This window comes from Citrus sinensis, chromosome 5, assembly GCF_022201045.2.
Source record: "Citrus sinensis cultivar Valencia sweet orange chromosome 5, DVS_A1.0, whole genome shotgun sequence".
Classification (NCBI taxonomy): domain Eukaryota; kingdom Viridiplantae; phylum Streptophyta; class Magnoliopsida; order Sapindales; family Rutaceae; genus Citrus; species Citrus sinensis.
Genome location: NC_068560.1, coordinates 25,567,663 through 25,580,621, shown reverse-complemented (window position 1 = coordinate 25,580,621; position 12,959 = coordinate 25,567,663). Strand labels below are relative to the sequence as shown.

Below are 12,959 nucleotides of genomic sequence, written 5' to 3'. Positions count from 1 at the left end.
ATTAATAAGATGGGCATTTGGTCTAGTGGTATGATTCTCGCTTAGGGTGCGAGAGGTCCCGAGTTCAATTCTCGGAATGCCCCCCAGTTTTGTTCTAAATTTATTTTGCAATTTAAAATGCGGTTAAATTTCACTGTATCTCCTTATTATTCCCTTCTAAACAGTATACTCGCTCAACATTTAATAAGAACTCAAACATATAAGTTAACTTTTAAAGAATTTATGGTGTGTTTATTTGAAAGTTTAGAGAATAGAAATAAAAGAGTGTGAATGAAACTTATGTTTATTCGGTAAAAAAAAATGTGTGGGCCTCACATAATTTGAGAATAAGAAAAGAAAATCTCATTTCCATTGAGATTAGGAATGATAATGAAATCTATTTTTATTTTTGTATCCCTCTAATTTTTTCATATTTTCTGAATTCCCCTAATTCAACTCACAATTAATTTTATTATTTTCAATGTCATTATTATTATTATTAAATTTTATTAATTTTATTATTTTAGTTATTATTATTTTTATTAATATTATCATTATTAACATTTATTATAATAATATTATTTTTATAATAATATTTATACATTAATCTAGTTAATGAAAATTACATTATTTGATACTATGGGTATTTTGGTAAATTAATTTTCATTTTCATTTCTCATTCCCATTTATTTTATCAAGTAAACACATCAATGGCATTTTAGCACATTCTCATTCCCATTTATTTTTGTCAAGTAAACATTAGAATTTCATTCTCATTTCTCATTCCCAGTCAATTTTCATTGTACTCCATTCTCATTCCATGAAGTAAACGCACCATTAAATTAAGAAGATGAAGATGAAGGGAATAAAGAAGATGAAGAAAAATGAAGAAGAGAGAGAAAAAAAAACCCTTTTTAATAATTTTTGAGATTTGAATTTTTTATTGTGTTATAGGCTTTAATTTTGATTATGATAACATTCATTGATGCGAAGAATTATTTGATTTGATGCCAAGAAGAAGAAAGAAGCAGAAGAATAGGGGAAAGATAAAGAAACAAAGCTGAAAAAAAAAAGGAGTAGAAGACGAAGAAATAAGAAGAACATGAAAAAAGAAGACAAACAAGAGAAAAAAGAAAAATAAGACGAAGAATTAAAAAAACAATTTTAGAAAACTAAAAACAAATCAACTACAATTTTAGAAAACTAAAAACAAATCAACTATAATTTTAAATTTTAATTATGGATAAATTATAATGGATGGTATGGTTGGTAATTTATTAGATTTTCAAAGCTCAAACCAGGAATAAAATTAGTTTTTTGTCCCATAACTCTTTTCAAAATTTATTTTAAAAGATTATAACTGTCCATTTTAAAAATTTTAATGGTAAATTGAAAATGAGTTATTGTTTAAGATTCCTAGGATTAATGAATAAAAAATGATAAAAGAAACTGATAAATATATGATACATTTAAATATTTATAAATTATTAATTATTTTACTATTTCACCCCTTAGCTTCTTGTTTGGGAAGAAAATATATTAAAATGGTTTAAAAGTATTTTTTAAAAAATAAGTAAGATTAAATTTTATAACAAATGATATTAATAGAAAAGAAAGGGATAAAAAATTGGGATTACAGGCTAAGGCTTCGATTTTTAAATTTCTCTAAATTTTATATAATTTTTAATTGTTAATCTGTTGAATATTTTAGTAATAGAATGTAAATAAGCTTTATGGGTTAATTTTCCTTTTAAATACTCTGAAGGGTAAAATGGTATTTTGGACTGTAAAAGTCAACTAATTGATTAATGATTTATATTTCTAAAATATTTAAATTCAATATAAGTGTAAAATTGATTTTTTTTTATTTTTACAAACATTAACTTTGTTAACCTTGCAAAACCGACTGTTGGTTAAAATTACAAACATTCTTACATTTTTCTAAGTTAACATCAGTCAACTGTTAAAAATAATTATATTTAAAGAGTAAATTAAAATTTTCATGCTTTAAAGGATAAATTGAAGTACGTTAATTTAATAAAGCGTGTAATGAAATTTACCCTTCAAAATGTTTGCTTGTTAATGCAGCAGCCCACGAAATTAATACACATGGAGTCATATCGACCGTTGAATTTCTGTTTGCTAACGGTTGACATCAGCCTGCTGTAACTTACAGGAAATGCAACTTAGCCGGCCTTTAAAACTAAGATGATTGGTTCCAACTTCCAAATGATATGACCAACTACTTTGTATATGCTCAAATCTATTTGCATTTAAGCAAAATAATGATATTTTTGTAATTGGTGGGGGTGTAATTACGCAAAACGTCTAATCTCCTATGTTAAACTACTCTAAAATATATTACCGGAAGGTTTACATAATAATAATAATAATAAATAATCAGGATTCTGTATATAGCAATTGCCTTCAAGTTACAGGAATCACAAAGTGTGTTACAGAAACTAACAAGTTGTTCGTACATACTTTCTAAACAGAGCACAGCCCAACTTTACACAAGTAACACAACCGTTCAATCCAAGGCCTGAAACTGCATGGATGTTTGCTTCGTTAAAGCGTTCACGGCAGAGCTACTGTGCCAGTTGAGTAAGGTCCTGATTGGAATTGACGTGGTATAACTTTTAAGTTACAGCTGGTGTGAAAAAAAAAATTATAATTATAAAATAAAAATTAATAATATGTAGTAAATATAAATTTTAACAAAATTATTAAAAATATAATAAATTTTCTATTATACAAGTGAAGAATCATATTAACATAACTTTCAAGTTACATCAGCTAGTGTTTACCAAACACTTTAGTGTTGTAACTTAAAAGTTACAGCTACCCAACCTCAATCCCAAATGCACCCTAAGTTTGTTAAGTCACGAACTCGAGAACCGCTGCCCCGGGAAGAAGAAGCAACGCAAAGACCCATGACAACCAATGCAACCAGCGAGCATGGTGGTAAAACTGCTTGACTGCTTCAGAGCAACTGAGTGGCAAGCAAGAAGACCCGTAAAAGTGGAACTTTGTATTCCAGTGCACAATGAGAATGTCATGCTGACTTCTTCTTGCCAGTAAAAAAAGTCAAGTCAATTATTTTGCCTATAAGCTCTAATTTAAACCATTTAGTGCATGGATCATAAAAGTTCTAAAAATCAAGCTGATCTACTACAGAAGCTCCCATTTGAATCATTCATGGAATTAAAACCCTTCTTCTCTATGAGAACGTGAGCTTCTACCAGTAAGTAGGGCGGGAGTGAATGGACCATTTCCCAAAAAATATATATGTGAATTTCATCAGAAGAGTTGATGGACAAAATAATAAAGAAATCTAAAGACAATAGTGGTGGTTTACAAAACGAGAATTGAAATGAAATGGAATCAGAATATGTTGAAATCGGAATAAGGAATTGGATTAAGCATAAATTGTTTCATTGAGCTGTAGAAATCTGATTCCCATTATTGTGTTTACTTTATCTTAGAGTCAAAATATACTATTACAAGTTACTAAAATGTTATTTCTTAATTGTTGTCTCTAGTATTACTTGTATATGTTATAATAATAACAATAATAAGAATAAAAACAATAATAAAACTAAAAATAAAAATAATGATGACAATAATATCAATTATGATGATGAAATTAATGAATTTTAACAACAACAATAATAATAATAACAATAATTAATAGTAATCAAAATAATAAAATAATAAATTTTAATAACACTAATATTAATATAATAATAATAATAAAATTAATAATAGTTATGATATTATTGTTATCAAATAATAGACCTATTTGTAAATAATACAAAACTTTTAGGCATATTCATATATTCTATAGGGACCAAATTAAAAAAACAAAACTTGACTGAAGGTAATTTAGAGATTATGAAAATTTAATGGACTAGAAAAGGTAGTTCTGGAAATCAGACTTTGATTTCCAACCCCCTTAGAAATCAAAGCTATGGAAATAATTCCTAAATTTATGGGCCTCACACGATTTCAATTATGATTCTCACTCTTATTTTGTGTACTAAACCTTATCAATAGTTATGATTCCACAATCTAGAAAGTAAACACATTTTAGTTCATCTTCCCTGTTTGACGTGGATCACACTAACTATACTGCCGTTTGTTCTTCTATGAATATCAACAACTTAGGAAATGCCAATGACTGGTTAAACTACCATGGTCAATGAAATTCTAACAATCTGAAAGGAAATGCAATCATATACACGACAGCATTTAGATAAGACAGATAAGATCGTCATCGAGGGTGGGAATTTAAAACTATAATAACTCACAAAGTTAAACAAATATGGCTGACAAGTTGATCATTTGAGATACTGAAAGCTAAGTAGAGAAAAATAGAGCCTTGAGATTAAAACAAAAATCGAATGAATAAGCAGAGGAACAGAAATTTCTATACGACTTTCCAGGGGATTGTCACTAGCAGAATTGAAAAATATAAGAAATAACACACAAAGATTGCCTGCAAATTGCAGCAAATGAGACCTCAAATTCTAAATTTCCAGAAATAAGTGCCTCAGGTAACGGTAGACATTCTAATTTTTTTTTTTTTCAAATTATGCTTGCACTTGTTTCCTGCATATGAGGATGGAAGACCATCAGATTTGTTATACCCCCATTGGCAAGATTAATAAGCACCTATCCTGGAAGACGCATCACCTGAGTGTACTGAAGTGTGGACTAACAAAAAGGGTCCCAAAATGAGCTCTGTTATTTCTGGTAACATATTGAGAACCTAAAACCAGCTAGCAATTAACCAAAGTCCACTGAACAAGGGCAATGACAAGGAGAATTGTCTTCTCAGTTCCATCAAGCAAAGGTTCTCCCTCAACATGCGTAGGATAACATACTCTTGAGTAAGAAGGAAATTACCTCAAAGATGGAATTTTGGAGACCCATTGTCCTACAGCAAGTGCCACTGCATGAAATGTCAATATCAGATGAACCAATTAAAAGACCCTCTTGGATAGAATCTGACTTCGATTGATTGCAAGAGAGCTACCAATACACAATGAGGTACCGTAGCAACAAATGACATCACAGGTCGAAGAAAAATCACAACTGTTTTTGCGTAAGTATTGAGTCCAGGGCCAAGTGCAACTGGAACTAAAACAACCTGCGAAGCAACACCAAAAAATTCAAACATCAAGTGATGACCAAAAAGTAATGAACCAATTCAAGCATCTCTTTCTGTCCTCCTAAAGCACTCATTACCTGCAATATTGAGAACAACAGAAGCAATGAGAAGGCCAATTACGAGAACTGTCTAGCCACAATCTTCAAGTAGCTTTCTCAGAACAATCAACATAGACAAACGTCGTCGTGGTGTCAATTTCGGATAAGGAGCTTCCTCAAGTTCTCCATTTAAGATTTATAAGCACCACAACAGTTCTAGAATTATTGGGTGTGGAATTGACAAATTACAAATAGTTATCCCTGTGAAAAAACAAAGTAAACCAAAACGTACTCATTGATTAATTTTTCATGAGGGGAAAAGATAAAGATAAACGAAAATAAATCACAAAATGTGCAAAATAGTTATCCCTGTAAAAAAAAAAAAAAAAAAAACCTGTGGAATTGACAAATTACAAATAGTTATCCCTGTGAAAAAACAAAGTAAACCAAAACGTACCCATAGATTAAATTTTCATGAGGGGAAAAAATAAAGATAAACCAAAAATAGATCACAAATTGTGCAAAATAAGTACGGTGAATACTGAAAATTAACCGCAAAGGAGTCTACAAAAGTTCCAGAGAAATTTCATCATCTGGCAGGTTACATTAAAACTGGGCCCAAATAAAAGAATAATCACAATCAAGGCCATCCATGCATACAAAGTAAGATGTTAAAAATTTCTACTCCAGTTCATTTGATTCTTTTCACATGTGGCATTCTAGCAAAAGACCCTGCTTACATTAAGGTGAGGGGGAAAAAGGACGGGTATACAACATACTCCTCCTATTTAATCTAAAATAATAGTACCACCAGAAGTAGCACCAGGAATTGCCAAGGGATCAAGATTCCAACAGCCACTAAGCTGATAACTTTTCTCTCTGGTGAAATGAAAAGCTGGAATCTGATGAGAAAATCTGCTCAAATCTGCCTGTGGAATATCCACGAACCTAGTTTTGGACCTTTGGCTTCTTGGAATTCTGTACACCGACTTATAACCATTAACGGACGACAGAATAGCTACTTTTATGTTCTGCTCACGATCTTCCAAGATTTCCACAATGTCACGTTCATGCTTCAGCCAGTCAGAGACTGACAACTCTGAGTTGCCTTTCTTGTATACGGCCCAAACCTGACCCTTTCTTGGATATATTTCAAATCTATTTTCACCAATGGCGTCAGCTTTTACCTGATGAGAAAAAGCTGAGCGTTCGATAACCTTGGTTTTACCATTAACTATAAACGTCCCACAACAAACAGGCTGATTCAAGGCATTCGATGGTGAGCAGGCTTCAAGCGGCACCACATGCAATCTGAAATCAGATGTCTCAATTCTCTTAACTTGAGCATAGTTCCTAGGCATTCCATCAACATCACTATAGAGTGCCCATATCTGACCAAATTCAAACTTGTCCTCAGATCTTTCTGCCTTAAAGTCATAACACACGGCATCAGCAATTTTGTGAACAGTAGATGGAGATGAAGGGGCATTATAGCTTTCCTTGACACTGGTGGAACTTCCTCCTTTCTTATGCAAATGCATCTTCTCATTATAATGACTTGAGGAAACACTTCCCATAAAGTGAAGAATGCTGCTCTGCTTTTTGATCTTCTTAGCATCTGAATGCTTGTAGACTTCCTCCCGGACTTCACATTGAGACACATTTAATTGGTCCTTTTTCTTGCCCAAATCCCTTGGAGATCTTCTGAGCCTTAATGCATCAATCGCACAAACAATGGTCTGCTTCTTACAGGTTTTAATTCGTTCATCAGCTTCGCTGCAGCCCTTGTCATTAATGCATTGACCGGCATCAACTTGATTGCAATTCGGCATTCCTCTGTTTGACCCAGTTGCAGATCTTCCGGGCATTAAGTGCTCTCCCTCAGGATCACTATCAGGCCTCTTTGGCAAGCTAGTCTTCTTAGAATCCATTGTAGGTTTCTCTTTGCCTTTAGCAGATGCAGGAGACAAGCCACTTGATTTAGACACCAGGTTTTCTTTTTCCATCTGTACATCATCAGGATCATCAAGCTTGTTGACACTGGTTGGCAGAGAAGCGGGATCAAACTCAAAAGATCCAACAGGAACACCTTCCCTCTCCTTGCCAGTCATTTTATATGAGGGAATTTGATGTGAAAATTTATACATGTGAGCTGGTGCTATACTAAATGAGATAACCCCATGATGTGCAGTTTGCTTAAACAGGCTGACAAAACCATTGACTTTGCCCAAATAGGCAACCCCAATACCAACATTCTCATCAAAATCTGTCAACACCTCCACAAATTCATACTGGTATGGTGGTCTATGCTTTTCTGGGTCAGAACCCCACTTAATATCCCAATCACTAAAGATGGCCCAAGTTTCTCCCACCTTCGGATATATCAGGAAAGAGCGTCTACCAACACTTCTAATCGAACTTTTCTGATGAGAAAACATTAGACGATCTTCCGTATCTTCAGTCTTCCCATTGATGAACTTACCACAACCAATAGGCAGTTCAACATCACACCAGGCTTTCTCACTTTCATCATCTGGATTAGGCTCCAGCCAAGTAATCTGTAACCTAAAATGAGGTGAGAAAACTTTCTTGATCCGAGCATGGAATCTTGGCATGCCATCACATGGATCATAAATAGCCCAAGTTTGATTCACAGCAAAACAGTTTTCTTCCCTAATTTTATCAAAATCATTGAAATCTGGATCAGGATACTCAATGATCTCCGGATTCCGTGTGCTCCCATTATCACAAGCTGATATGTCTGCTTCCTTCCCTTCTGCTTTGTGTTCCCTGGTGTTGCTTTTCTTATTTGGCATGCTCTCTTCAATAGAACTGGCTTTCTGTTTCAACTCCCTTTCACTTGATGTGCCATATTTGGATACCCCACCATGATCGCCTGCTTCTTGCAGCTCCTCTTCACCGGATCGGTCTGGTTTGCTCCCTTTTGACCTCTTTGGGGAGCTAAAAAAATCACCATCATTAATATTTTCATTGTACAAAATATTTTGCCTTTGCCTTGAAGATCTTCTAAGCTGCTGGCCTGCATCAGGTGCAAAATTCTGACTTGAAAAATTACTATCTTTTTCTTGAACCTCCACATCCACTTCTTCAGAACTTTCATCAGATTCAATTACTGACTTCCTCTTTCTCTTCCTGGTTGAATTTCTTGATGTTCCTACCACATTGGGCTTTGGTGTTCTGCCACTTTCCATCCCATTTGCTAAATTAGGCTTGGGCATTCCAGCATCTTCCTTCAGATTCGCTCGACCGCCTACTTTTTCTTGGGTCTTTGAACTCCCACCAGCCTGAGAAGCATTCCCAGCATTAGAGACAGGATCGAACCTCTTGAAAAAGTTTCTGCCGGAAGGTTTTCCACAATTGTTTTGTGAGGCCACCTTAGAGGGCCCTGGATTTGGAAAACCATTCTGCATGGCTGGATTTGGAACCCCATTGTAACTGTGAAACTGGTGCCAAGGAAATCCTGGTGGCATGCCCTGAGTACCCAAATCAAAGGCAGTGAAGCACTGTTGGCAATTTTGACAGCGCAGAACCTTATTTACAAAAGTTCTATAGTATTGGTATCTCATGCCACAATTAGAACAGCTTGTCCAAAATGCAGTCGTTTGTGCATTCTCAATAGGATGCGAACCTGTAAACTGTGAAGGAGTTTTTGGAACAGTGTTTGCAGCCCCGGACTGCAAAGGACCTCTTGGAAAACTGCTCGCTGGCCCATTTTGTTTCTTAACAAAGGAATTCCATTGCGCAGACTGAGGCTGTGTCTTGGGTGCAGAACTTCTCACTGTTGTTCTACACTTTAAGTCATAGGTAGACCGTCTAGTCGAGTCTGAAAGCACCCTATGCGCTTCCCCAATTAGCTTGAAAGCAGCCTCAGCGCCAGCAAATTTATTCTTGTCTGGATGAAGCAAAAGTGCAAGCTTTCTGTACTGCTTCTTAATGGTGGCCTCATCAGCTGACCGTTCAATCTGAAGAATTCCATACCAATCCTTTTCTGACCCCAAAGTTTGGTTTTGTGCAGAGCAGTGAACTTCACATACTGTTAAAATTTGGGAAACATTGTCAAGTTCAGGGTAGAGACGTTGAGCCTTGTGTGCAAACCTTAGTGCCCCTGCAAAATCTCCAGTTCTTATCTTATTTTCTGCAACCTGTTTTGCCTTTATTGCCTCATCTTTATTGCACTCCATGTTTAGAGCAACTCCAATTCTCTTGCCCTAAATCCACAATCTTTCCCACCTACCACCAATCACCCAAGATCTTCATCCTACACCAACAATCAGCAAACAAAATTAATCAAATTGCTTCGTAATTTAATTTCCTTAACATAACATTATAGAAACACTAACTCACAATCACAAGAAAGGTGTCTGTGTTTTCCTTCAATATAGAAAGGATTCGGACCAACCCCGATAACTCCAGTGACCCTGAACAAAATCACCAAAATCAAAATAAAATAAATCAAAATTCTAAGCCAAGGACACACAAAATTAACAATATCAAACATGAAATGATCATACATTGATGGTGGTTCCGAAGAAAAAAGAAAACAGATAAAATGAACATTATCTATTAGAATAAAAGCTCAAATTGCAATTTCAGAAAGCCACATGCAGGCACGCAAAAATCGTAAAAGCAATGGAATGAAATTCCATTTTCTTCTCTCTTCTCACGTTGAAAATAATAAACATAAAAATAAAAACGGCGCAACAAGCAAGCACAAAATTCAAACCCCTAAATCAAAAGCACTTCAGTAAGTGAAAATTACTAGAGCAGTAAAAGAAAAACATTATTAAAAAATATAACACAATCCCAAATCTAATAGAACACTAAACGAAACAATTATAATAGCACAAAACAAAACCTTAGCATTCAGAAAATTGAAAACAGTGTAAGGTACTTACAAGTTCAAATGCAGTGGGTGAATGGTCAAAAGTAAAACCCTAGAAAAATTTTAAAAGAATTTCGGACTCTGAGAGATAGAGAGAGAGAGGTGCAGAGAAATTGGAGAAAATTGAAGGAACCGGAGGGAAAATTAAAAGAATTTAGAGAGAGAAAACTTACTTCAGAGTGTTGAAAATTTGGGGGTTCTGAGAGAGAGCGAGTGGGAAGAGAAGGGAAGAAAACGAGGGAAATTTTTTGGGGGAAAAAGAGGGAAGACGAGGTGGAGGTCCCTGATTTCTTCTGAAATTTTCGAGGGTTGCCCAAATATTTGCCCTATTTTGCTAGCTCTAATTTTCAATTGTTTTGACTGTGTGATTTTGGTTTGTTGATGATGGGATGCCATTCATTTTTTATAATACCATTATGGTTGTGTTATTCTTTTGTATAAAGTCTTATAGAATTCTCTAGAATAGGTGTCAAATGGGTCGGGCCGTCGAATTTATTATGGGCTCGATTTAGATTTTACGATTATGTTCGATTTGTCGTAAGTTAAGCAGTGTTGATATTAGGAGGCCCAAAAGTTTGATAAGAACTTTTTAGATATCTATTTCTTTTTAATAAGATATAAACTGACGTTAATAATTACTAAATAAATTTGTTGAAGTAATATACAATGATTAATGTACAGTGAAAATAAATCAAAAGTTTACTCTCGAAACTTTAAAACACTTATGCCACTATTTATTGGGCTCGAGAAGTTCCCACATGACAATTACAATCTTAAGCCTGGATCTTATTCATCGAGCTAATTGAAGTTGCAATGCTCTACTTCTTGATATTTAGAAACCTCTAATCATCAAACTCAAATAAGGTGAAATTAACTATAAAAATGGTAAAAAGTCTAGTCCATATCATTTTAATTAGTATTTCGAAAGTGATAAACCAACTCGTGAAATTAGATCATTTACTCATCTTACTTTTTGCTCAACTTAAGATATGCGTTAATTATGTATAAATTATATGTATCATTTTATTAATTTTGCTTTTATCAACTCCCTCAATGAATCTAAAAAAAGGCAAGCCAAAGTCAAGAAGAATAAAACATCTAAATTTTCTCTTATGCACCAACCGTTCAAAATCTCTAAGTACAAAGCTCTTGATTAGAAGAGTAAAAGAATTTACAGACTCCTTAGACTTAAAGTTTACTCGATTTTAAAAGTAATCCACTATTATGAATTTTTTATATTATATTATTTGCAAGTAATTGATATTTTAAATTTGACTCGACTTGATAGTGGATACAAATAAAAATAAATAAATAAATTACATCCAACAATTTCCCATTTGTTTAAACATTAGCTAATTTCGCTCACAAGTCCATCGTGATATAACTGGGAAAAAAAAACCAATATAATTGAAAATGGGTGCATATTTGTTTTTATTGCTGAATTAAAAAAAAGTGTATGCTAATAATTAATTAGTTAGATCATTCGTAATATATAAAATTGCACCCCTTACTTTGTTATTTTATAGAAATGACCCAGAGTTTCATAAGTGCGGAATTGAAGTTTGAAGATTTAAATTTTATCCATTCTTGCCACCACATAAAGTTACAATCATTTTGAAAGCGATGGGTGTCACTCTACAAGTTAGTGAAGTTACAGTCTTTCAATTATTCAGTTGAAATTGGGGCAAAGTAAATGTAACCTTGTTTGAGTAAATAACTTTTGTTGCCAAAATGGCATTGAGTCATTGAGCAAAAGACCTTATTATGCCAATGAGACATGTTTTAGAGATTCCTCCAATTAGATATGAGATACCAATATTTTCAATTAAAAAAGTATTTTTCTTTACCTTTTGAATTGTTCAAATTATAAATATATCACAATTTAAAATCTACTAAAAATCTGCATACATACGTATACATATATACATACATATATATATAGCTCAGAAGTTTACTATGTATAGCTCAAAAAATTATTCTCACTAATGATTAGACTTTCTTTTAAGTTAGACCACAAGTTCAAACTTTTCATAGGCAAATGGGTAGTATTGAATGTAATAAAATGTGAATCAATTCATTTATATTGTTGTAAATTATTGATATGAAAGAAACATAAATTTATTTTTCTTGATTTTTTATAAGTGATGAAAAGAAGTATCACTATCGCAATCTTGAATAGAATTGAAGTTTACTATAAGTTGAGCCGATCTAATCGCAATTTTCATAGATTAATACTTCAAATTAACACAGGTTGATAAAATTAGTTAATGATATGAAGTAATATAAATTTATAGGGTAAATGCTTGTTGATCCTTATATTTTAAGTTAAATGCTTGTTTAATTCCTATATTTTAAAAAATGCCTTAAGATATTCTTTCTATTGAATATGTGACACTCATGCCCTTTATTTTACTTTACTTTTACAATATAATTCTTACTACAATTTTAAAACAATGTTTTACTTTACTTTTACAATATAATTCACCTTATAGATTTTACTACATTTTTTTGTTGTTACTTTAATTTTAGGGTTAATTTGTTAACTAATTGTTTTTGTAGATAAATTAATTAATGTTTGCAAGGGTATTAATGTAAATGCAAAGAAAAATAAGAACATGAATATCACATATTCAACAATAGGAGTGACATTTTTCAAAATAGGAGAATTAACCAAACACTCAGTATAAAATATAAAAATTAAACGGAGCATTTATTCTTTTACTGGTCCATAAAATATTTGGGAACAGAATTTTAATTAGATGGGTTCACCAGTAATGGGCTACAGCCCAACTAAGGCTGGATATAGGCTAGCCCAACAAGGTTCAAATGAAAATGTAGCATGACCAAAAAGGACACGGAGGTAGTC

At 33.2% G+C, this 12,959-nt stretch overlaps 1 protein-coding gene and 1 non-coding gene across 5 annotated transcripts; one reads left to right on the top strand and one right to left on the bottom strand.

Annotated features, from left to right (window-relative positions):
* Nucleotides 1–11: 11 nt before the first annotated feature.
* Nucleotides 12–83, top strand: TRNAP-AGG (transfer RNA proline (anticodon AGG)). Its single transcript has one exon. It is a non-coding gene; the product is annotated as a tRNA-Pro (tRNA).
* Nucleotides 84–5,695: 5,612 nt separating this feature from the next.
* LOC102610046 (uncharacterized) lies at nucleotides 5,696–10,486 on the bottom strand. Of its 4 annotated transcripts, XM_006471766.4 has the most exons (4): nucleotides 10,267–10,486; nucleotides 10,107–10,145; nucleotides 9,556–9,629; nucleotides 5,696–9,469 (listed from the first exon to the last, which is right to left on the bottom strand). In XM_006471766.4, the coding sequence occupies exon 4, from the start codon at nucleotides 9,390–9,392 to the stop codon at nucleotides 5,979–5,981; it is 3,414 nt and encodes a 1,137-aa protein (XP_006471829.2). In that variant the 5' UTR covers nucleotides 9,393–9,469; nucleotides 9,556–9,629; nucleotides 10,107–10,145; nucleotides 10,267–10,486; the 3' UTR covers nucleotides 5,696–5,978. The 4 variants fall into 4 exon arrangements, with proteins under 4 accessions (XP_006471829.2, XP_006471831.2, XP_006471832.2 ...); XM_006471768.4 differs by lacking the exon at nucleotides 10,107–10,145; XM_006471769.4 differs by lacking the exon at nucleotides 9,556–9,629 and having other exon boundaries at nucleotides 10,107–10,486.
* Nucleotides 10,487–12,959: the final 2,473 nt, after the last annotated feature.